A 26,869-nucleotide genomic window follows, 5' to 3' on the forward strand; every position below is an offset into this window, starting at 1 on the left:
CATCTCCCTCCTCATTCCAATGGCAAGTCCAGGAAACGGTGGGCTGGATGCAGCCACAACCACAGCATCGCACGGATCCCTGTGGAGGCTTTTTGATGATCATCCCCCGGCACAAGTCCTCCAGAGAGTGCTGATGCCGGAAGCTCGTCCTCATATCGTATCTTAGTTCATTTTCTGGGTATCCAAGCTAGGCCTTGATGTTCTGCATAGAAACAAACAGACCCTTTGCCTACACTTTGACATGCCCTCTATACCACTGTGCAGAACTCATTGTAGGCCAGCACACAGGAACTGCTTTTTTTTTTTTTTTTTTTATTAAGAGAAAGGAATATTATCAGAAAAGAGTACCTCCATAGCTGATCATCTGACACCCTTTAAGTGATCAATGTTAAGGATATTTAAAGCATGCGTTGATCTTTGATTTACCAATAGTTTTATCCTATCAAAGAGTAATCCCCCTTTTCTTCTTTCTTTCTTTCTTTTTTTTTTTTTTTAATCTTTAATCTACACTTACATGAAGAATACTACGTTTACTATGCTCTCCCCTATATCAGGTCCCCCCTAACAACCACATTATGGTTACTGTCCATCAGCTTAGCAAAATGTTGTAGAATCACAACTTGTCCTCTCTGTGTTGTGCAGCCCACCCTCCCCTTTCTCCCTCCCGCCCATGCAGGCTAATCTTAGTACCCCCTTCTTCTTCCCCCCCCCATCCCTCCCTGCCCACCCATCCTCCCCAGTTCCTTTCCCTTTGGTACCTGTTAGTCCATTTTTGGGTTCTGTAATTCCACTGCTGTTTTGTTCCTTCAGTTTTTCCTTTGTTCTTATACTCCTCAGATGAGTGAAACCATTTGGTATTTCTCTTTCTCCGCTTGGCTTATTTCACTGAGCATAATACTCTCCAGCTCCATCCATGTTGCTGCAAATGGTTAGATTTTTCCACTTCTTATGGCTGAGTAGTATTCCATTGTGTATATGTACCACATCTTCTTTATCCATTCATCTACCGATGGACATTTAGGTTGCTTCCAATTCTTGGCTATTGTAAATAGTGCTGCGATAAACATAGGGATGCATCTGTCTTTCTCAAACTTGATTGCTGCGTTCTTAGGGTAAATTCCTAGGAGTGGAATTCCTGGGTCAAATGGTAGGTCTGTTTTGAGCATTTTGATGCACCTCCATACTGCTTTCCACAATGGTTGAACTAATTTACATTCCCACCAGCAGTGTAGGAGGGTTCCCCTTTCTCCACAGCCTCGCCAACATTTGTTGTTGTTTGTCTTTTGGATGGCAGCTATCCTTACTGGTGTGAGGTGATACCTCATTGTAGTTTTAATTTGCATTTCTCTGATAATTAGCGATGTGGAGCATCTTTTCATGTGTCTCTTGGCCATCTGTATTTCTTTTTTAGAGAACTGTCTGCTCAGTTCCTCTGCCCATTTTTTAATTGGGTTATTTGTTTTTTGTTTGTTGAGGCGTGTGAGCTCTTTATATATTCTGGACGTCAGGCCTTTATCGGATCTGTCATTTTCAAATATATTCTCCCATACAGTAGGGTCCCTTTTTGTTCTATTGATGGTGTCTTTCGCTGTACAGAAGCTTTTCAGCTTAATGTAGTCCCACTTGCTCATTTTTGCTGTTGTTTTCCTTGCCCGGGGAGATAAGTTCAAGAAGAGGTCACTCATGTTTATGTCTAAGATGTTTTTGCCTATGTTTTTTTCCAAGAGTTTAATGGTTTCATGACTTACATTCAGGTCGTTGATCCATTTTGAGTTTACCTTTGTATATGGGGTTAGACAAAGGTCCAGTTTCATTCTCCTACATGTAGCTGTCCAGTTTTGCCAGCACCATCTGTTGAAGAGACTGTCATTATGCCATTGTATGTCCATGGCTCCTTTATCAAATATTAATTGACCATATATGTTTGGGTTAATGTCTGGAGTCTCCAATCTGTTCCACTGGTCTGTGGCTCTGTTCTTGTACCAGTACCAAATTGTCTTGATTACTATGGCTTTGTAGTAGAGCTTGAAGTTGGGGAGTGAGATCCCCCCTACTTTATTCTTCTTTTTCAGGATTGCATTGGCTATTCGGGGTCTTTGGTGTTTCCATATGAATTTTTGAATTATTTGTTCCAATTCATTGAAGAATGTTGCTGGTAATTTGAGAGGGATTGCCTCAAATCTGTATATTGCCTTGGGCAGGATGGCCATTTTGACGATATTAATTCTTCCTAGCCATGAGCATGGGATGAGTTTCCATTTATTAGTGTCCCCTTTAATTTCTCTTAAGAGTGACTTGTAGTTTTCAGAGTATAAGTCTTTCACTTCTTTGGTTAGGTTTATTCCTAGGTATTTTATTCTTTTTGATGCAATGGTGAATGGAATTGTTTTTCTGATTTCTCTTTCTATTGATTCATTGTTAGTGTATAGGAAAGCTACAGATTTCTGTGTGTTAATTTTGTATCCTGCAACTTTGCTGTATTCCGATATCAGTTCTAGTAGTTTTGGAGTGGAGTCTTTAGGGTTTTTTATGTACAGTATCATATCATCTGCAGATAGTGACAGTTTAACTTCTTCTTTACCAATCTGGATTCCTTGTATTTCTTTGTTTTGTCTGATTGCCGTGGCTAGGACCTCCAGTACTATGTTAAGTAACAGTGGGGAGAGTGGGCATCCCTGTCTGGTTCCCGATCTCAGAGGAAATGCTTTCAGCTTCTCGCTGTTCAGTATAATGCTGGCTGTGGGTTTATATATGGCCTTTATTATGTTGAGGTACTTGCCCTCTATTCCCATTTTGCTGAGAGTTTTTATCATGAATGGATGTTGAATTTTGTCAAATGCTTTTTCAGCATCTATGGAGATGATCATGTGGTTTTTGTCTTTCTTTTTGTTGATGTGGTGGATGATGTTGATGGATTTTCGAATGTTGTACCATCCTTGCATCCCTGGGATGAATCCCACTTGGTCATGGTGTATGATCCTTTTGATATACTGTTGAATTCTGTTTGCTAATATTTTATTGAGTATTTTTGCATCTACATTCATCAGGGATATTGGTCTGTAATTTTCTTTTTTGGTGGGGTCTTTGCCTGGTTTTGGTATTAGGGTGATGTTGGCTTCATAGAATGAGTTTGGGAGTATTCCCTCTTCTTCTATTTTTGGAACACTTTAAGGAGAATGGGTATTATGTCTTCTCTGTGTGTTTGATAAAATCCCAAGGTAAATCCATCTAAAATGTTCTTTTAAATAACGCTAGATACTGCTTTTACTTTAGAGAGTATTAAGTATTCTATGGGAGCTTTGATAAGTATGCATACATGATCTGACTTGCATTTTTAAATTATACCCTCTCTCTGTCTCATTATTAAATAGGAAGTACCATTGGCACAGACTGCACAGCCTACGTCAGCTATTGTTCGTCCAGCATCATTACAGGTTCCCAATGTGCTGCTTACAAGTTCTGACTCAAGTGTAATTATTCAGCAGGCAGTACCTTCACCAACCTCAAGTTCTGTAATCACCCAGGCACCATCCTCCAACCGGCCAATTGTGTAAGTAATTTGGGCCAGTCATTGAACTGTTTATGAATTAAGTTTTTCTTACTGTGATTTTTTCTTAAAACATTTTATTATTCAAATTGTGGCCTGTGTGTGTGTGTGAATCATATTCAGCATGCTTTGATTTTGGGAAAGGCACTTGGGTAGAGTTTAATGTAAATATTATCTAATGATTAGAAAATAAATTAAAATTTAATTTTAAAAACAACATAGAATGTGAATTTAAGGATGTCTCTTATTTTCATGCTATTTCACACAAACATAAAACTACTCCACCACCGGATGACATTTCTTTCAGTTTCATGATATTTCAGGTAGCTGTCAAGAGCTCTCTGATAAAAATTTTTCTCATTTAGTACATTGGAGATTGTCCTAAGTAAATCCATAACTTGTCTCATATTTTCCCTGTTGTTTTTCACACTGCTGCATACATTATACAATTAGGTTGCAATAAAAAATAATTAAAAATGTAACTTGCTTTGCAGTGGTTAGAAAGTTTATTTTCATATAATATTAGTTAAAAACTATTATATATTTAGAAATAATTGCTACAATTTCTTTTAACTTCCTTTTTGTTTTTCTTAGTCCTGTACCAGGCCCATTTCCTCTTCTTTTACATCTTCCCAATGGACAAACCATGCCTGTCGCTATTCCTGCATCAATTACAAGTTCTAATGTGCATGTTCCAGCTGCAGTCCCAGTAAGTCTGAAATTTAGACTATTTAAATCTTTTCTATATAGTAAAACTTATCTTTGATACTGCTTTATGAATCTGAATTCAACAAAATGCTTATTAGTGGTGACAAGTACTTATTATTATTTATAGTGATAGCATATACCATCGGAGGCAAACATAATTGGATAGAAAAAACATTTTTCCATCTTCCCAAAATATTAACTGTTTTCCTTGTATTTTTAATATTAAGAACTTTACTCCTAATTCAAACTGTTTCAATTTGACTAGATTTGTAGATTCAAAAATTAATACAGATTTCTATTCTTCAAGAATATATTTATGCTAGAATACTTGTTAGGTAACTCCATGGATTTTGATTATTGTAGAAATTGTTTATAAAAACATTCTTGACCTTTTACTGTAATGTTGGGTTTACAGAATTCCTTAGCTGTCTCAAGCATGTGAAAATCTGAATGGTCTAAAATGATAGTCCCCCACTTTCCTAATGCAAATATCTCAGAGAAATTGACAACCTTTGAAGGATGGGAATGTAATATCCAAAAGAAGTTTTTTGAGGGGGCATGTTAAATATATGTTTTGAAAGATAACAGTATCTACTTACAATATTTAATAATTTAGTGAATATTTAAAAGCACATTGGAATAATTTAAGTTAGAAATAATGTTTTTTTTTCCTATTTACATTTCATATAACTATATTATTCAAATCTACAAATAAGTCTGCAACATTCAAATTTCATCATTGTAACAACTTTTAAGACATCTAGCACAGTATTCCAAAGCATATTTTTATTTTCACCTGAGTAATTTCAACATAACACTTTTTCAATCTGTCATTTTCTTCCTGAGAATCTTATCCTAAGCCCTAATACTCATTCATAATAAAAAGATAAGTTTCTTCTTTTACCTTGTAGATAGGTATTTCTGATCAGTACAATATAATCATTTATTGTAAAGCTTTTAACAAGTATTTCTAAAAGCCTACTTATAGTAGCAATCTAAACACTTTTGGTGAGATTATATCCCCAGGAATATTACTAAAAGTAATGTTAAATATGTACAGTTCTGTTAACTAATTCTTCCAAGTGATCTTTCTAAGTATCTAAAATGAACATTGATTGAAATAATTTCAAGATGTGTTATCTTCAAACAGAACTTTGCTGTTCAAAATGCATTATTTGAGGACTCAAATATAAGGTGACTACTTCCTCTTTTCTGATGCTAATTTTGAGATTACATGGCTTATCCTGTTAGGTGTAGTGATAAAAGAAACTGAAATGAAAGAAGAAATCCACTTAAATTATACAATAACTGATCTCCCAGTGTTGATACTAGGTTTTAAAAAAAAATGGAAAAATCTGTTCCAGATCATTATTATTATTAGAGAAGTTATTAGAGGCAACGAAGTTCTTTGTCATTATGCAGTATAAATACATCAAAGAACTTCTGTATATATATTAGAAATTTTATATATACATATTTTTTAAAAGGCAAAATTCATCAGTGAAATTATGTTTTATGCCTGGTTGTCACAAGTTTTGACATTCTTTCCTTTCACATTAAAAAATGGAAGTGTGACAAGTCTGTGAGAAATTTTGCATCACTTTGAATATTAGGAGTTTCTGTAAGAATGAACTATTAAAAAAGAAATTGTGAAAATTGAAGATTAGAGAAGCAAGTGTCTCAGAGAAATTGAGAAGATTTGAAGGATAAATCAGAATTTGAGATCAGTAAGGGTCCAGGGTAGAGATACAGTTTTCTGATTGTTAAGTCCCAGATTGTAATAGCATCCATTGTGTTAATAAAGTACAAGTCTCGTTTTGCATATATTATCTAGCAATTATTTTTCTGTGTATTTTACATAGCTTGTTAGACCAGTCACCATGGTGCCTAGTGTTCCAGGAATTCCAGGTCCTTCCTCCCCTCAACCAGTACAGTCAGAAGCAAAAATGGTAAGGAAGATTTTACTTATCTATATATTTCTTGAGCCTTTTTTAAATTATTTTTTTCTATTAAAACCCACTTCAGGTACACAGTTGAGATCAGACTTTATAAAATTATGGACTGTATTATACACTATGAAAGAACCAGAAAATTTGGAAGAGGAACGCCGCCATTAAATTGGGGCTACTTAGTGGAACTTGAAAATAAATGAATAGATTGGGAGTAACGTTCTAGTTCTTTTGGTTTGTCTTTTGTCTGTGGCTTTTTAAACAAGCTCTCCACCTTGTGGAGACTAGGAATATTACAGCTGAAACGATATAAATGTCTAAAGGCAATGCTGATAAAATGAGTGGTTTTAAACAGTGACACAAACTACTAGAACAGCATTAACAAGAATTGTAAAATCGCATACAAGTTAGTAAACATTGTACATAATATATAAAGGAAAACCATATTTTTGAGTTGTGTTTCAGATGCTAAGAAGTTGGTATTCTTAAAGAGATGAACTATAGACTAGGAGCCAGGAGACAGGTATTTTTATTTTAGTCCTAATTCTAATGCTCACAAATCTTAATTAAGTCACTTTAGCTTTTCTGAGACTCAACTTCCTCATAGGTAAAATAAATGGATTAAACTTTGATTTCTGAGGTCTCTCTTAGCCCCAAATCCTATAAACTTACTAATTTTCTGAGGTCTTGCTAGAAGACCTAAAGCTGCTGCTTTTTTTTTTTTTAATCAGTATAATTCCCCTTCTACCCTCTGACACACTTCAGAGCTAATTCTTCTTAACTTCAGTTAATGAATGTATCCTTAGGAACAATAAATAATTATTAGACACCTATTATTTGCTTCTGTTCTGTGCTAGGCACTGTACTAACAATATAAATTTGGATGCATAAAAATCATTATATATTGTAAGCCTTGAAATTTTGTACTGGTATTCTCTACTAGTGTGAATAATCTGAAATTGGAATGTGACAACTTTTTTTACAATGAATGTACAAATGAACAGCTGAATTAACCTAATTAGAAAAATTAGATAGTTACTGATTGTGGGGAGAAAATTTGAAGACCCAAGAGGGAAATTTTTTACATAGCATCATGTTTATTTAGGTCAAAGCTTTGATAACTAAGATGAATCTTACTCACTTGATAATAAAAGAGCTTCATTAGAATGGTTTTTACACTTTCTACTTTAAACACACTGTACTAATACTGAGGAATTCAGTTAGTGAGAAGTAATTGGAGTGAGAACTGAATAAAGAAAAAAAAGAGATCCTGCTGTATCTAAAAATAGTTTTACATCTTCAATGAACTTTTGTCCTACAAATTAATTCAAAGGGAACAAATCAGATTTAAAGAAATACTTTTGGCTACAAGAGTACACCACATTTGTAGAAACTATTAAATTTAACACTTTTCTGAATGACTTTTTTTTAGGTCATGAGGATATTTAATTAGTAAAAATAAAAATGTTTCATATGCTTGTATGTTCAAAAATACCAGTGGTATAACTTTCACAGATTTTTATATGAAAAACAATCTTTGGTTGAAGACCCCAAAACAGCATAGGGAGTCACAGATTGCCCTGTTTAAATTTAACAACCCAGTTAAATTTCTTACTAGAATTTTGTTAATATAAAATATTTAGGTGATTGCCTGTTTTAATTGGGATAGTAAATAAGATTGTCCTGTTTTTAATTAAAAGGACTCAGAAATTAGTCTATTTCTTTTTTTTTTCTTCTGACTTTTCACTATGGAAAATTTCAAACATACACTAAGTGTAGTATAATGAACCCACATGTATCCATCACCCAGCTTCAGTTATTAGCAATATAACTGCCATTCTTGTTTTATCCATACCTCAGACCACTGCCTACTTGCACTCAATTATATTATAATAGGTCTTTCTTAATGTAAAATTTACATACATTGAAATAGACTGATTTTAACTGTACAGTTTTGATAAATAAGTGCATTCATGTAACTCACACCGCTATTATGGTATAGAAGTAACACCTAGCTAGAAAGTTAATTTCCCTTCCCAGTCAGTCCACCCTCCCTGACTGTTCTGATATTTGTCACCAGCAATTAATTCTAGAATTTCATGTAAATGGAATCAGTATATACTCTTGTGTCCAACTAAGCATTTATCTGTGAGATTTATCCATGTTGTTGAGTGTATCATAGTTTGGTCTTTTTATTGATAAGTATTACATCGTGTAAGTATGCCACAATTTCTTTATTCATTCTCCTATTGAATGGATACTGATTGGTTTTTAGTGTTTAGCTATCATAAATAAAGCTACTGTGCACATTCTTGTACAGTTCTTTTTGTGGACATATATTTTCTTTGGTCTGTTTGCCAAAGAGAGAATTCCTGAGTCCGAGGGTATGTATATACTTGACTTTATAAGAAACTACCTGACCTTTTGCCAGAGGTTTACATTCTCACCAGCAGTGAGTGTATAGGAATTCCAGTTATTCCCACATTTTTGCCCGCATTTGGTTTTGTGTGTCATTTTAATTGTAGACCTTCTGGGAGTATGTAGCAAATATGTTATGGTTTTAATTTGATGTCTGATTTGGCCAGAATCTTTTATGATAACTTTTGTCCATTTTTCAATTTGGTTACTTGTCGTTTATGATGGTGGTATAGGAATTCTTTATATATATACTATATATGAATTTTTTGTTTTATATATATATAAAATCAATTTTTTCCCTTAGTCTTTAGTTTGTGTTTCTTTATAGTATATTTGTAGTATCATTGATTGCTACTTTTATCTTTCTTATTGTCTTTTTCCTACTTAATTGGGTTTAATTTGCTGACATTTTTTACCTTTCTAATACAGGCATTTGGAGCTACATATTTCTCTTTATGCACAAATTTTGATATGCTATGTTTTCATTATCATTCATTTTCTAATTTTCCCATGGTTTCCTCTTTGAGCTATGGGTTTTTAAAAGTGTGTTATATAATTTCCAAATATTTGGGGGCTTTTCTCTTTCTTTTTCTTTTTGTTTCCTCTTTTAAATTATGGTGTGCTTCGTATATACCACCATGAGCATATTTGATTGTCCTGTGTGTCTATTTTCTAATTATAGCTGTTCAGCTCATTTACGCAAACAATAGATATTACCATGCTATTCAGATATTGTAAACTGGTAACAAGATATCAGTTGCCTTGGAATGTTAAGGGAATTCTGGTTTATTGAGATTTTTTTTGTTGTACAGAAATTCCACACTGGACTATTGGTTTTATATTTTTATTACGAGTCTATTTTCCCTGTCTTAATATGTTACAGAATGAACATTATTTAGTACTTGTTTGATTCAAGAATTTTCAGTGCATGTAATTATCATCATAAACTATACTTACATATTGTTGTAAGTACAGAACACATCTAACTGACCTTTTGGAGTAACCTGTAAATAGTTTGGCTTTAGTAATTTAATTCATGTTCACATATTATCTCTCAGCCTCATTTAATATTACTTTTATTGATTGGTTGTTACTTATTTTACAAACATTTCTTGGATACTAAGAAATTTCAGCAAATGAGAAGTTAAGTTTTGGGATTTTTCTTGCACATGTTTCTGGTGATCATCAACAGAGTCAAAAGTCTTCTTACCTTCTAAGAAGGCTGTTACTAATTTTTTTTTTCAACAGGCACTACAGCAGTTAGGATTACATCATATCAATGAGGAGTTTGTTTTTGTTCTTGATATTTGATGCCCTTCATGGTGACTTGTGCACAGAATCATTATTCAGTGGCTACTTTTTAAAACTACTAGATTTACTACAGTTACAAATGAAAACACTTAAGTTTGTCCCTAATTCCTCAAGGCCAATTTACAATTCCACTTACAAAGTGACTGCTTTTAAAGGACTTAAAGTATAATAATATAAATCTTAAAAATGCTATATTTCATTTTAAACTTAATACACCCTGTTTCCCCTATAGGTGCCTCAGTTATCTAATCAACTTTCTCAAATACTTCAGTAACTTTCAAATGTAGTTAAATTTACAGATATAATAGGGTTTGAATTTCTTAAATATTCCTGTATTATTTAAAGGTTAATAAATAATCACAGGGCTAAATCAATTTCTTAAATATTTCAAGTTGAAATCCAAAGGTAATCTATATGGCAAGTTATCTTAGGTACTTTTACAACATAAAATGCCAAGTTGGTATTTCTAAATTTGAATTAAACTGTCAATGTCATTGATTTACTTTATTAAGCTTCAAGGGCCAAAGAAGACTTAACAAATAAATAAATAATTATATCATCCCAACTGAAGGAAATTGAGACAGGGTTCATATTATAGTCCATGGAGGTTTCTTAGTAACCAGATATATGATCATCGAACTTGATTCTTTTTTCCATCAATGATAGAACTCCAAATTCATGATTTTCAAACAAGTGGTTTCCAGCACATTTTATCATACATTAAATACTTTTTCTGATTTTCACCAGTCTGCAGTCCCTCAAGAAAATTTACAATTTCTTCTTTCACCGCTTCAGTTGGATTTTTCTTCTCAACTCTTCGGAAGTATTTAAACATCCTCCCTGTTTGGTTCTGCTTCTCTCTTAAGGATTTATTTGATTTTGAGGTCACAGTCTATCAATGACATGCTAAATAGTATAGCAGTTGTGATTCTGCTAAAACGACCTGTGGTTAAAAAATAATGTAAAAGAGGGGAAGATGGCAGTGTAAGTAGGGCAGCAGAAGTCTCCTCCCAAAACTATATATATTTCTCAAAATACAACAAATACAACTACTCCTAAAAGAGAGACCAGAAGATACAGTACAACAGCCAGGCTACATCTACATCTGGTAGAACTCAGCACCTCACGGAGGGGGTAAGATACAAGCTGCAGCCCAGCAGCAGGACCCAAGAGCCCCCCCACACCAGCTCCCCTGTGGGAGGAAAGGAGTCGGAGCGGGGTGGGAGAGGGAGCCCAGGACTGCTAAATACCCAGCCCTAGCCATCCGCACCAGAGCACAGACACAGTGCGTGGGGTGCTGGATGTTAGGGAAACAGAATAGTAAAACCTGCGAGCGGGTCCCCGCAGCCGGTGTTCCAGAGACAAAAGAAAAGCAAGTGCTTTTCTTTCTTCTTTTTTTTTTTCATATCATTAATCTACAATTACATGAAGAACATTATGTTTACGAGCCTCCCCCCTTCACCAAGTCCCCCCCGACAAACCCCATTATAGTCACTGTCCATCAGCGTACTAAGATGCTGCAGAATCCCTACTCGTTTTCTCTGTGTTGTATAGCCCTCCCCGTGCCCCCACCCAACACTATACATGCTAATCATAATGCCCCCTTTCCTTTTCCTTGCCTTTATCCCTCCCTTCCCACCAATCTTTCTCAGTCCCTTTCCCTTTGGTAACTGCTAGTCAGTCCATTCTTGGGTTCTCTGATTCTGCTGCTGTTTTGTTCCTTCAGTTTTTCTTTGTTCTTATACTCCACATATTAGTGAAATCATTTGGTACTTGTCTTTCTCCACCTGGCTTATTTCACTGAGCATAATACCCTCTAGCTCCATCCATGTTGTTGCAAATGGTAGGATTTGTCTTCTTCTTATGGTTGAATAATATTCCATTGTGTATATGTACCACATCTTCTTTATCCATTCATCTACTGATGGACACTTAGGTTGCTTCCATTTCTTGGCTATTGTAAACAGTACTGCGATAAACATAGGGGTGCATCAGGCTTTTTCAAACTGGGCTGCTACATTCTTAGAGTAAATTCCTAGAAGTGGAATTCCTGGGTCAAATGGTATTTCTATTTTGAGCTTTTTGAGGAACCCCCATACTGCTTTCCACAATGGTTGAACTAGTTTACATTCCCACCGGCAGTGTAGGAGCATTCCCCTTTCTCCACAACCTCGTCAACATTTGTTGTTGTTTGTCTTTTGGATGGTGGCGATCCTTACAGGTGTGAGGTGATATCTCATTGTGGTTTTAATTTGCATTTCTCTGATGACTAGCGATGTGGAGCATCTTTTCATGTGTCTGTTGGCCATCTGAATTTCTTCTTTGGAGAACTGTCTATTCATCTCCTCTGCCCATTTTTTAATTGGATTATTTACTTTTTGTTTGTTGAGATGTGTGAGCTCTTTATATATTTTAGATGTCAGCCCTTTATCGTATCTGTCATTTATGAATATATTCTCCCATACCATAGGATAACTTTATATTCTATTGATGGTGTCCTTTCCTGTAAAGAAGCTTTTCAGCTTGATATAGTCCCACTTGTTCATTTTTGCTTTTGTACCCCGTGCCAGGGAAGATATGTTCATGAAGAAGTCGCTTATGTTTATGTCCATGAGATTTTTGCCTACTTTTTTTTCTAAGAGTTTTATGGTTTCATGACTTACATTCAAGTCTTTGATCCATTTCAAATTTACTTTTGTGTATGGGGTTAGACAATGATCCAGTTTCATTCTCTTACATGTAGCTGTCCAGTTTTAGCAGCACCATCTGTTGAAGAGACTGTCATTTCCCCATTGTATGTGCAGGCTCCTTTATCGTATATTAATTGACCATGTATGTTTGGGTTAATGTCTGGAGTCTCTGTTCTGTTCCACTGGTCTGTGGGTCTGTTCTTGTGCCAGTACCAAATTGTCTTGATTACTGTGGCTTTGTAGTAGAGCTTGAAGTTGGGGAGCAAGACACCCCCCACCCCTACTTAATTCTTCCTTCTCTAGATTGCTTTGGCTATTCGGGGGTCTTTGGTGGTTCCATATGAATTTAAAACTATTTGTTCCAGTTTGTTAAAGAATGCTGTGGGTAATTTGACGGGGATTGCATCGAATCTGTATATTGCTTTGGGCAGGATGGCCGTTTTGATGATATTAAATCTTCCTAGCCAGGAGCATGGGTATTAGTTTCCATTTGTTAGTGTCCTCTTTAATTTCTGTTAAAAGTGTCTTATAGTTTTCAGGATATAGGTCTTTCACTTCCTTCGTTAGGTTTATTTCTAGGTATTTTATTCTTTTTGATGGTATGGTGAATGGAACTGTTTTCCTGATTTCTCTTTGTGCTAGCTCATCATTAGTGTATAGGAAAGCCACAGATTTCTGTGTGTTAATTTTGTGCCCTGCAACTTTGCTGAATACCAGTATTAGTTCTAGTAGTATTGGTGCGGATTCTTTAGGGATTTTTATGTACAATGTCATCTCATCTGCAAATAGTGACAGTTTGACTTCTTCTTTACCAACCTGGATGCCGTGTATTTCTTTGTTTTGTCTAATTGCCGTGGCTTGGACCTCCGGTACTCTGCAGTGGGGAGAGTGGGCATCCCTGTCTTGTTTCCGATCTTAGAGGAAAAGCTTTCAGCTTCTTTCCGTTAAGTATGGTGTTGGCTGTGGGTTTATCATATATGGTCTTTATTATGTTGAGGTACTTGCCCTCTATACCCATTTTGCTGAGAGTTTTTATCATGAATGCATGCTGAATTTTGTCAAATGTTTTTTCAGTGTCCATGGAGATGATCATGTGGTTTTTGTCCTTCTTTTTGTTTATATGGTGGATGATGTTGATGGATTTTCAAATGTTTTACAATCCTTGTATCGCTGGGATGAATCCCACTTGGTCATGGTGTATGAACCAACTGATGCATTTTTGAATTCGGATTGCTAATATTTTGTTGACCATTCTGGCATCTATGTTCATCAGAGATATTGGTCTGTAATTTTCTCTTTTGGTGGGGTCTTTGCCTAGTTTTGGTATTAGAGTGATGTTGGCTTCATAGAATGAGTTTGGGAGTATTCCCTCCTCTTCTATTTTTTGGAAAACTTTAAAGAGAATGGGTATTATGACTTCTCTGTATGTCTGATAAAATTCCAAGGTAAATCCATCTGACATGGGGGTTTTGGTCTTGGGTAGTTTTTTTATTACTGCTTCAATTTCTTTGCTGGTATTTGGTCTGTTTAGATATTCTGTTTCTTCCTTTGTCACTCTTGGAAGGTTGTATTTTTCTAGGAAGTTGTCCATTTCTTCTAGGATTTCCAGGTTGTTAGCATATAGGGTTTCATAGTATTTTCTAATAATTCTTTGTATGTCTGTGGGGTCTGTCATGCTTTTTCCTTTCTCGTTTCTGATTCTGTTGATGTGTGTTGACTCTCTTTTTCTCTTAATAAGTCTGGCTAGGGGCTCATCTATTTTGTTTATTTTCTCAAAGAACCAGCTCTTGGTTTTATTGATTTTTTCTATTGTTTTTATTCTTCTCAATTTTGTTTATTTCTTCTCTGATCTTTATTATGTCCCTCCTTCTGCTGACTTTAGGCCTCATTTGTTCCTTTTTTCCCAATTTCAATAGTAGTGACATTAGACTATTCATTTGGGATTGTTCTTCTTTCTTTAAATATGCCTGGATTGCTATATATTTTCCTCTTAAGACTTCTTTTGCTGTGTCCCACAGAAGTTGGGGCTTTGTGTTGTTGTTGTCATTTGTTTCCATATATTGCTTGAACTCTATTTTAATTTGGTCATTCATCCATTGATTATTTAGGAGCATGTTGTTAAGCCTCCATGTGTTTGTGAGCTTTCTTTGTAAAATTTATTTCTAGTATTATCCCTTTGTGGTCTGAAAAGTTGGTTGGTAGAATTTCAATCTTCTTGAATTTACTGAAGCTCTTTTTGTCGTCTATTATGTCGTCTATTCTGGAGAATGTTCCATGTGCACTTGAGAAGAATGTGTATCCTGTTGCTTTTGGGTGTAGAGTTCTATAGATGTCTATTAGGTTCATCTGTTCTAGTGTGTTGTTCAGTGCCTCTGTGTCCTTACTTATTTTCTGTCTGGTGGATCTGTCCTTTGGAATGAGTGGTGTGTTGAAGTCTCCTAGAATGAATGCACTGCATTCTATTTCCTCCTTTAATTCTCTTAGTATCTTTTTCACATATGTTGGTGCTCCTGTATTGGGTGTATATATGTTTATAATGGTTATATTCTCTTGTTGGACTGCCCCCTGTATCATTATGTAATGTCCTTCTATATTTCTTGTTACTTTCCTTTTTTTGTAATCTATTTTGTCTGATACTAGTACTGCAACACCTGCTTTTGTCTCCCTGTTGTTTGCATGAAATACCTTTTTCCATGCCTTGACTTTTAGTCTGTGTATGTCTTTGGGTTTGAGGTGGGTCTTTACCTCGGAATTTTATCAGACATACAGAGAAGTCATAATACCCATTCTCTTTAAAGTTTTCCAAAAAATAGAAGAGGAGGGAATACTCCCAAACTCATTCTATGAAGCCAACATCACTCTAATACCAAAACTAGGCAAAGACCCCACCAAAAGAGAAAATTACAGACCAATATCACTGATGAACATAGATGCCAGAATGGTCAACAAAATATTAGCAATCCGAATTCAAAAATACATCAGTTGGTTCATACACCATGACCAAGTGGGATTCATCCCAGCGATACACGGATTGTAAAACATTTGAAAATCCATCAACATCATCCACCATATAAACAAAAAGAAGGACAAAAACCACATGATCATCTCCATGGACACTGAAAAAGCATTTGACAAAATTCAGCATGCATTCATGATAAAAACTCTCAGCAAAATGGGTATAGAGGGCAAAAACCTCAACATAATAAAGACCATATATGATAAACCCACAGCCAACACCATACTTAACAGCAACAAGCTGAAAGCTTTTCCTCCAAGATCGGAAACAAGACAGGGATGCCCACTCTACCCACTGCAGAGTACCAGAGGTCCAAGCCACGGCAATTAGACAAAACAAAGAAATACACGGCATCCAGGTTGGTAAAGAAGAAGTCAAACTGTCACTATTTGCAGATGAGATGATATTGTACATAAAAATCCCTAAAGAATCCACACCAATACTACTAGAACTAATACTGGTATTCAGCAAAGTTGCAGGGCACAAAATTAACACACAGAAATCTGTGGCTTTCCTATACACTAATGATGAGCTAGCACAAAGAGAAATCAGGAAAACAGTTCCATTCACAATTGCATCAAAAAGAATAAAATACCTAGGAATAAACCTAACAAAGGAAGTGGAAGACCTGTACCCTGAAAACTGCAAGACACTTTTAAGAGAAATTAAAGAGAACACTAACAATTGGAAACTGATCCCATACTCTTGGGTAGGAAGAATTAATATTGTCAAAATGGTCATCCTGCCTAATGCAATCTACAGATTCAGTGCAATGCCTATCAAAATACCAACAGCATTCTTCAACGAACCGGAACAAATAGTTTTAAAATTCATATGGAACGACCAAAGACCCCGAATAGCCAAAGCAATCTGGAGAAGGAAGAATAAAGCAGAGAGGATCTCGCTCCCCAACTTCAAGCTCTACTACAAAGCCACAGTAATCAAGACAATTTGGTACTGGCACAAGAACAGACCCACCGACCAGTGGAACAGAATAGAGAGTCCAGATATTAACCCAAACACATATGGTCAATTAATATAAATGAGCTATGGACATACAATGGTGCAATGACAGCCTCTTCAACAGCTGGTGTTGGCAAAACTGGACAGCTACATGTAACAGAATGAAACTGGATCATTGTCTAACCCCATACACAAAAGTAAATTTGAAATGGATTGAAGACCTGAATGTAAGTCATGAAACCATAAAATTCTTAGAAAAAAACATAGGCAAAAATCTCTTGGACATAAACATGAGTGACTTCTTCGTGAACATATCTCCCCTGGCACAGGAAACAAAAGCAAAAATGAACAAGTGGGACTATATCAAGCTGAAAAGCTTCTTTACAGCAAAGGACACCATCAGTAGAACAAAAAGTCATCCTACAGTATGGGAGAATATACTCATAAATGACAGAGCCGATAAAGGGTTGACATCCAAAATATATAAAGGGCTCACACACCTCAACAAACAAAAAGCAAATAAACCAATTGAAAAATGGTCAGAGGAGGTGAACAGACAGTTCTCCAAAGAAGGAATTCAGATGGCCAACAGACACATGAAAAGATGCTCCACATCGCTAGTCATCAGAGAAATGCAAATTAAAACCACAATGAGATATCACCTTACACCAGTAAGGGTCGCCACCATCCAAAAGACAAACAACAACCAATGTTGGTGAGGTTGTGGAGAAAGGGGAACCCTCCTACACTGTTGGTGGGAATGTAAATTAGTTCAACCATTGTAGAAAGCCGTATGGAGGTTCCTCAAAAAAGTCAAAATAGAATTACCATTTGACCCAGGATTTCCACTTCTAGCAATTTACCATAAGAATGTAGCAGCCCAGTTTGAAAAAGACAGATGCACCCCTATGTTTATCACAGCACTATTCACAAAAGCCAAGAAATGGAAGCAACCTAAGTGTCCATCAGTAGATGAATGGATAAAGAAGAAGTGGTACATATAAATAATGGAATATTATTCAGCCATAAGAAGAAAAGAAATCCTACCATTTGCAACAACATGGATGGAGCTAGAGGGTATTATGCTCAGTGAAATAAGCCAGGCGGAGAAAGAGAAGTACCAAATGATTTCACTCATGTGGAGTATAAGAACAAAGGAAAAACGGAAGGAACAAAACAGCAGCAGAATCAGAGAACCCAAGAATGGACTGACTAACAGTTACCAAAGGGAAAGGGACTGGAGAGGGTGGGTGGGAAGGGCAGGATAAGGGGGTGTGGGAAGAAAGGGGCATTACAATTAGCATGTATAATGTGGGGGGAGGCCCTGGGAGCGCTGTGCAACGTAGAACGGACAGGTGGTGACTCTGTGGTGTCTTGTTGCGCTGATGGGTAGTGAGTGTGATGGGGTTTATGGGGGGGTCTTCGTGAGGGGGGAGTCTGATAGACATAATGTTCATCATGTAATTGTAGATTCGTGATACCAAAAAAAATAATAGTGTAAAAGAAATTGCAGCATTGGACACACAAGAATGAGTAGCACAATACAGCTAAAGAGAAAGTTATTTGTACCCTAAGGTAGCCCAGGATGCTTTTGTGGTTTCCTGATTCTCAGTGCCAGTGCCCAGTTCTTAGAGATGATATATATGTATTGTGTTTATGTCTACTATGTAAATATGAAAAAGGTCCTTCTTTGTTACTAAAGAATTCAGAACAAGCTTGTTGTTTTATTTAAAGAACTTTTAAGTCTTTGGAGAAAAGTAAGAATGTGGTTTAAAAAGTAGGTGGGGATTCACAGATACAGATTATCTAGTTCTTTTTAATGCTACAGAAAAAATTCCTAGGATCTACTGTTTTCTGTATAATTGCACTGGATCTTACCAAATTTAGGTTTAGAGGTTTTGTTTGTCATTAAACACATAAACCAGAGATATTTGTTATCTGTGGTACTCTTCTAATAAAACAATTTTCTTATGTAATATTTATATCCAAAGTAACTCTTCTGAATAAGGAAATGTTAATTATCTAGGAGTTTTGTTTAATATTTAGTTATGTATTTAAGTACTGTTTTCCAGAATCATTCCTTCAAGACTTATATGACAAACTAATAAATATTTTTGCACACAGTGGGTAGTGAGTAGGTTTTCTGCAGGGGGTTTCTACTGAGAGCTGACAGAGGGCATCTTGGCAAATGTTCAGAAACCTACATTAACTTAGTTGGGCCCTGCATGGAACCTCATGTTCAGCAGAATTCTTCTGACCTGCCTCTGCATGCTAAGCTAATCAGCAAACACCTAATGAGCCCACTCTAAAGAAACAGACTCTCTCCCAACCTACTTCATTTTCATATGTTCTCTGGGGATGGGGAGACAGGACTTCATGAGGACTGATGATGCTGCAAAGACCACAATAATGATAATTAACTTGCTGAATTTAGAAGATTATGCTGTTAATTAGTTGCAAAATAAAGATAAGTAATAGAGCAGCAGATGGTAGGATAACACCCAGGAGAAGGAGGGTTATTACTCTGATGAGCTTTTGTGGCACATATGAAATATGAATCTGACTTTTTCATAAATTGTTTCTAGAGAGCATTATGTTTTTTCTTTGAACTATGATGGAGTAGTTTGTTCTTACTAAGTTCTGACAGATGTGATAAAATTTGTTTTCAAGGGTTCAACATACAGCATGGTATTTGGATAGCAAATCAGTTTTTATAGATTAGCCATTAGAATGAGTGTGTCAGATTGGTCACAACAAACTGTTCACCCTCTAATTAATTGACACAGTCTGTATCTCTCTAAAAAAACAAATTTTCAGTGTACATGTTGAATTTTACATCACCAAAAGTTAATTTCAAATATTAAAACATTAGTCTGCTTAGAAATATGGTAATAAAGATATTTTAGTTTTCTTTCAAACAATGTATACTTTTAGTTTAAAATTAAAATTATGCCTAAGTTTTATTGTACCTTTTGGAGACTTTAGATCTTTCTAACATCTTTATTTCTCTGAGTACTCAATCTTTATTTACTTATATTAAATTTCTCTATTAAGAGAAGTTTTGATCTTAGTAATGGAGTGACCAATATCTGATAACTCTTCTTATTGATTACTAATACACTTAGAATACCTACTATTAGATTAAAGCTCTAGTGGGGCAAAACTTTTATTTAAAATATTTTCAGCGAATGAGGAGTCAACAGGGAATTTCTGGTCCTAGCTTTGCTTCTAATGAACGCTGTCATTCTGGGGAGTAACTTTAGTCTTTTTGGGCCTTCCTAGTATCTGTAAGATGATGATTAGATTAATTATTTCCAATATCTCTCCAAAATTCTATTGTAAAATAAATCTCCATTACATTTATATATGTTTTCATTAATGTTTTTTGAACAAAACTATTTGTCCTCCTATAAAATGTCTCCAGCAAATATATATAGGTGGATATTTTAAATAACTTTCTATTAATTAAGAAATTTACATGAATCATTTAGTGAACTTTATTCATCTTATTCTAATATTTTCTGGCATACATCTATTTTTGTTTATAATAAATGCAGTTCAGAACAGTGTTAATTAACCCTTGAAGATCTTTTTCTTACATTCTGTACCCAGTTGCACGCTTTCCAAGTCAGACCGGTTGTAATCAGTGTAACAGCATGGAGCAAACATTAGAGATTCCTCACTGGATGAGTATGGTATACACTAGGGCAGTCAAGAGAGGATAATGAATGAATAGTGATGCTGCTTTTAAGTGCTCTATAAGGTAGTAACTTGCCCTACTAAAGATTATTCAAGAGAGTGATATTTACGTACTTCAGACTCCCCTATGTGCAGTTACTGTATTTCATTAATTCTGAAAGTTAAGCTCTTCACTATAAAACTTTAAATGCTCTTCAGTTCTATGATGTTTTCTACCTAAGGACTTAAAAATGTTTTACCAATACATAATTTACCAAGCTCCACATCTCAATCACTGCTTATATTTTATATTTATGTGCATTTTAGACCCCGAAATAAAAGTCCTAACCTAACAGTGCTAGGCACTGTGCGTTATATTTTCTTTTTTTTCCCAGACCCTTATTTAAGCTTACATTTTGCTACTCTGTAGTTCCTAAAATTCACTCAGTGCAATCTTAGGTCATGCACTGGGTTTGACAGTTATGAAAACTAGGGTTTGGTAATGTTAAACAATTGATTGAGGGAGACATGTGCACTGTAATTTGATGTCTATAACATTCTGTTTTTAAAATACACAATTATGCAGATTGTCCTCCTTTGTTCTTTTTATATGATCCACACTTCCAAACTGCCTGTCTTTCTACTTTCATTTCTTTGACCATTTAGCTTAAATATTCCTACCTGACTGAAGCCAACTACCTCTTTGGTCATTTATCTAATTCTATTTTTAGTCCACCCATTTCCACATACCCTGTCAGTTAGCTGTGTGTTAGCTACCAGTGACCTTGGGCAGATGATCTTTGGTTTCTTTTCCTAACCTGTAAAATAGGGATACTCATTGAAAAACTACTGAAAACACAGCACACATCTCCAGTGCATTATGCTGAAGGAAAGAAGCGAGATTCAAAAGGCTAATATACACCATGTGATTCCATTTTGATGGTATTCTAGAAAAGGCAAAACTTTTGGGATCAGAAAACAGGTTAGTGCTTTCTAGGGGTCAGAGATGGGAGGAAAGTGACAGAAAGAGCATGAAGTAATTTGGAGGTACTCATAGAACTGTTATATATCCTGATTGTAGGGGGTGCTTCTTAAAACTCATTGAACTGTACACTGAAAAGAGTTGATCTTACTGTATGTAACATTTCAGTAAAACTTTTCTTAAACTATCAACTTTGTTTTTAAAATCATACACAGAATCTGCGATGATTAACAGTGAAGAGAAATATCTAACACTTGTCTAGGTTTAGTTAACTGCCTCAGTGGAAATTATGGTGACCTCTTCATGTGTGCTTTAGTTTTTAAGGCATCTGAATCACTTTATAGATGACAAGAAGATAATGCTTAGATGAGAATAAAAGAAGTTACAAATTTTTTAGTAGTTGTAAAATTTTCTACATTGTTCTTAGTTGGAATGAATGAAAGCAGTTGTACTAAAATCATGTTGGGGGCCTTTTCAAAGCTCTTCTCTCTTACCTACCATTTTCTGCTGTATCCAGGGAAGGAAGATAGGAAAGATTGTACAAGAATATGTTTTTAATACATAACACCCAGGCAGTTTCATTTACTTCTGGGAAGTTTGGTAAGCATTGGATAGATTTTGGCATAGTTTTCCTATCATTTTTGTAGTCTGTCTCCCCACAAATACGCACCTGAATGTGGATCTTAAGAAAATGTAATGGATGTATCTCTGCATTAAATTTTCTGATAAAACTTTATTTTGGCCTCAAGTACTATGTCTCAGTCACTAAGATCAATATCAACAATAATAGCCCCAGGTCTCTCAGGTCCCTAAGGTCCCTTTTCATTGCTAAGATATTGTAGTATGATTATCTTCTGCTAATTATTTTATATTTACAGATCATTATAATAAAACTTCCCCCAAAGATCACATGGGCCATTTTCACCAAAGCAACCGTTTTCTGTGTTAGCAAATATATTTGTTTTCACCCGTAAGCAAAGCAATGTATCAGTTGCTAAAGGATACAAAGAAATCCAAAACAATCCCCTGCACTTAAAGAGCTTACTGTCTGATTGGGAGGTAAGATACTCACATATGACACATGTTTGCTGATAGAAAAAAAGCATTATTCAAATTATGTCTTTATAAAAAGATAGCCGTGAATATCTGTGGCCTCATTTGAATGATAGACCTGTCATACTTGGACATCCAGTCAGGTGCAATTCAGTTAACTCGCAAAATGGAACATAGTGTAAGGAATAGACTTGGAACTAGGTCTGTTTACTGAAGACAGGGAAGACCTAAGTGATAGCAAGCCCAGCTGTAGGTTCTAGGAAGAGGTTTAGTCTGACAGTGTAGTGGCCAAAAAAGCAACCTCAGGTCAATGTCCAAGTAAGCACTGACCTCAAACCTACAAGCAGAAACCAAATGGACCAAATCTGGAAGAAGAGATTTAGGTCTCAGAATCTAGGCAGAGTCTGAGAAGATTGGAATGTAAAAATGGGAGAAAAAGGTAAAAGTATCCATAATCAACTTGTGTCATTATTTTAGTTGAACAAAGCTAGTTATTTTCACTCAACAGTGTCTCTGTTGGAGAAGGAAAAAAAATTGAAAATTTTTATTTTCTCAAAATTGATTAGGAACAGCCATTTTTAGAATTCTCTAGTAGTACTAGACAAAAAGACTTTGGGAAGCTTTCCAAAGGTCGTATTCTCTTACTGGTATTTGTAATGATCTTATGAAATGCAATGGAATACAATAAGTCAAAATGAATTTTACAGCTGAATGTATTTATGTACTCCTTAACAAATAAATTTTTTGGTTAACCAAAGTATGCTGGGAATTGGATTTGGTTGGAAGGAGGGAACTTTTTGAAAAATTTGTATTTTCATTTCAGAGATTAAAAGCTGCTTTGACTCAGCAACATCCTCCAGTTACTAATGGTGATACTGTCAAAGGTCATGGTAGCGGATTGGTTAGGACTCAGTCAGAGGAATCTCGACCACAGCCACAGTCATTACAACAGCCAGCCACATCCACTACAGAAACTCCGGTATGTGTGTTGTTTTTATCATTCAGCACTTTGTTATCATCCTTAAAAAAACAATACAGTGTAACTTAAATGACTACTTTATATACTTTGAAAAAAATAATTTCTGGTCATATTGCTATTTCAAAAGTATATCAGAAACCTTAAGAAAGGTAGTTCAGTGTAAAAATAGTGATACCCAAAAATGAATGAATAAATGTAGGTAGTTAAGCAGTTGTTACTGCTGAGGACACCCTATAAGTGATTCTGTACGTATATCTATGTATGTTGGTCTGAGATGGTGCACAATATCTATCAGTACTTTTTAAATAAAATATTTTTTCCTGTTGATTGGATTCAACAAGTAATGTATTTATGCGTTATATTACTAATATAAGTCAAATGATTCTTGAGTTAAAATTTGTGAAACGTAACCAAAGGAACAGTTATGTTTTATGGGAGCTGTTCATACTAGAGGTGCTTCTAATTTAATCTCTAGCTTGTCACTGCATATTGGATGATTGGTATTTCTATATGTCCTTAGTATATTTCTACACTAAAGGGTTTGATATATTTCTGTTAAATTTTTCAGAACTCTATTTATAACTTTTCTCTACTTAAAGAATATTAGCATTGGCCTTTAAAGCAAAACTTTACAATTAGAGAAACAGGAAAAGGCAAGTTTTAGATTGCCTCCTAAGCATAGAAATTTAGATAACTATTTCATTTCACAAACTTAAGATAAAGTGGAACATAGCTGTGGTTGTCATCCACTAAGCAACTTTAACTTTACATAGGTTCAGAGGAAGAAAGAAAGTGAGTAAGTATGTATTTTAATGTCATAATTCAGGGGTTAGCAAACTGGCTCACGGGCCAAATGCCAGCCCATGGCTCTTCCATTTGCCATGGCTAACTATGGCTTTTACACCCTTAGAATTTATTTAAAAAAGAAAAGAAATGAATAGAATTTATTTTCTTATACTAGCTCTAGTTTCCCTTTATCTATTTTTTATTGATATCTTTTTATTTTACTGTATTGGATGGGAACTCCAGGAGGGCAGGACTTTTATCTGTTTGTTCACTGAGGTTTCTCTAGCTTCTAGAATAGTTTTACTATGTCTTTTTTAATGAAGTGGAATGAATGACTCAATGGAAGGACGGAGAGAAGAAGGAATATATGCCTCTCAGTAGCCTCAAATCCTTGTTAGGCAAAAAAATATACACATGTAACTCAGTAATAATTTCTGCTTTTAACCTGTGTTGTAATAACTGAGTCATAAATTTAAAAACAAAAACTGTTCTCTCCTATTCAGCCAAATGAGTAAAAGAAAAAAACCTGCCACTGATAAGTTAAGAGGATGAAAAGAAGAAAATATTTTAAAATTGCGATTCTTGAAGCCAGCCATAGAAATATTTTTCTAGAATTAACTTGCAATTAAGTAGGTAAAAGAAACAATCTAGTATTTGTTCTTTATTATAATGAAAATACAGTATGAATGAAATAACACCCTCATAATTTTTAATGCTAGTTACTTGGTAAAGGAATTAAATGATAGCTTTGTATTTTTTGGAATTTGTAGGGAACTACTTTGGTGATTTTCTTGCAGAACTTAACCTTGAGCTTATATATAAGATATCGTTTATCATATAGATTAGAAGATAGAAGTTTTATTTGTTCATAATTATTTTAAATCTAGTTATATATGAACAACTGATTTCAAGCTTCTTGGGATCGTGTGCGTGGGGCCAAAAAGTACTATTTCCTTTGCACTATTTCCAAGGGTGCATTTCCTGTCTCCCATAGTCAAGTGTTCTGTGGCACAATTTTGGAATTTATGAGAGGTGTGGAAAAAGTTACTGTTCTGTAGTCAACAGAATGTCTCTATAAACACTATCACTAGTGACTGAAGATTTCTGTCTCCTACTGATCTGTTTAGGTTATCTGTTGAGGGGCCAGGGAAGAGGGCATCAATTAAAATGAAAATGTGGACTCTTGTGAGATTCTGCTCACCAGGAAATGAGTATTGATAATTACATGAATCTGCCCTTTAGAAAAAGACTGATTCTAAATTTCAAAAACTGAGAAGTTGAGTATACCAAAGGATGTATAGTAGTAGTTGCCCCTTATCCACAGTTTTGTTTCTACAGTGTGACTTACCTGCAGTCATCTGCAGTTTGAAAGCACATGATCCTTCTTCTGACTAATGGTCAGGTCAGTAGTAGCCTAACATTACATCACAATGCCTGTGTCATTCACTCACTTCAATTCACATCACACAGGTATTTTATTGTCTCACATCATCATAAGAAAAAGGGTGAGTTTGGTAAAATAAGATACTTAGACTGCATTCACATAACTTTAATTACAGCATGTTGTTAAAATTGTTCTCTTATTGTTGTGTATCTCTTTCTGTTCCTAAATTATAAATTAAAGTTTATCATATATACATATATGTAGGAAAAAGGTATAGGTAGGGTTCGGTACTACTGCAGTTTCAGGGACCCTCTGGGAGTCTCAGGACATATTCCTTGAAGATAAGAGGGAACTTCTATACTTCTTAATTTTAGAGAAATCAATTTTTAAAGAAAATTTACAAATGTAACACTTTATTTCAAAAATATTATAGAAAACATGGCTTCCCATAGTGAATTCAAATAAGAAGTTACTAAATTTTTTACTTTAGTACTTTACAGGTTTATAAAAAGCTTCCACTTGTGTTTGTCATAGGCTTCTCCAGCTCACACAACTCCACAGACCCAAAATACAAGTGGTCGTCGAAGAAGAGCAGCTAATGAAGATCCTGATGAAAAAAGGAGGAAGTTTCTGGAGCGAAATAGAGCAGCAGCTTCAAGATGCCGACAAAAAAGGAAAGTCTGGGTTCAGTCTTTAGAGAAGAAAGCAGAAGACTTGAGTTCATTAAATGGTCAGCTACAGGTATATAAATTCTTTAAATTTATTTTTAATAATTGTGAACATAGCTTCTCCCGGTTTTTCCAGTTCGCCATTTAGATATTTCAGGGCACAATATTGTGTATGTATGGAATCATTAGTAAAGCATAGTTTCTTAAATCTATTTGAATACTGAGATTAAATAGTATAAAATACAATGAAGACATTTAAACAGAGTGTTTACTTGTGTAGTACAAAAGTACCTAAACTATCTGGCTTAAACTTTATATAAAGTTGGATATAAAGTTTAAACAAAGAATCTTAAAATAAAAAATATCACTGGTATTTCACTATTCTTATTTATTTTTGGTTTATATCACAACTGTAAAGTTGCTTCAGTAGCAGTTTCTGTGTTCTTTTGTTCTTTGAATTATAAATTTTGTTTTGTTTTATTTTAAGTGAATGTAGTGCTTGGGAAAGGTGCCAAATTGACAGCTTTGGAAACTGGACTCTAAATATCCACAGCACAGGTACAATATGGCCAGTGGCAGTAGAAATCACTTCATAATGCCCTGCCAGTGTGCCTCGGATACATTTCTCAGGAACCTCATGGGGTATAAACGCTTTGAGGCTCCTTCTCGTTCAGCCTTAGGTAAGATATCCAGTGACAGTACTGGACAGCACCAAGTCTGTTTCCTTACTTCTGTTT

The 26,869-nt window shown here is 35.1% G+C and overlaps 1 protein-coding gene across 3 annotated transcripts in view; it reads left to right on the forward strand.

Moving 5' to 3' along the window:
* The window catches only part of ATF2 (activating transcription factor 2), a 99,722-nt gene that overhangs the window by 57,424 nt on the left and 15,429 nt on the right, over positions 1–26,869 (forward strand). The window contains exons 8-13 of one of the 3 annotated variants that reach the window (XR_012123687.1): positions 3,372–3,550; positions 4,142–4,256; positions 6,118–6,204; positions 23,139–23,294; positions 25,999–26,205; positions 26,620–26,812. Coding sequence is in view for 2 of the 3 variants with exons in the window: in XM_037020632.2 (XP_036876527.1) it covers positions 3,372–3,550; positions 4,142–4,256; positions 6,118–6,204; positions 23,139–23,294; positions 25,999–26,205 (744 nt within the window). In the remaining variant the exon portion in view is untranslated. The remainder of the gene's footprint in view (positions 1–3,371; positions 3,551–4,141; positions 4,257–6,117; positions 6,205–23,138; positions 23,295–25,998; positions 26,206–26,619; positions 26,813–26,869) is intronic. The other 2 variants (XM_037020632.2, XM_037020633.2) reach the window with 2 other exon arrangements.

This window comes from Manis javanica, chromosome 12 (assembly GCF_040802235.1).
Source record: "Manis javanica isolate MJ-LG chromosome 12, MJ_LKY, whole genome shotgun sequence".
Classification (NCBI taxonomy): Eukaryota; Metazoa; Chordata; class Mammalia; order Pholidota; family Manidae; genus Manis; species Manis javanica.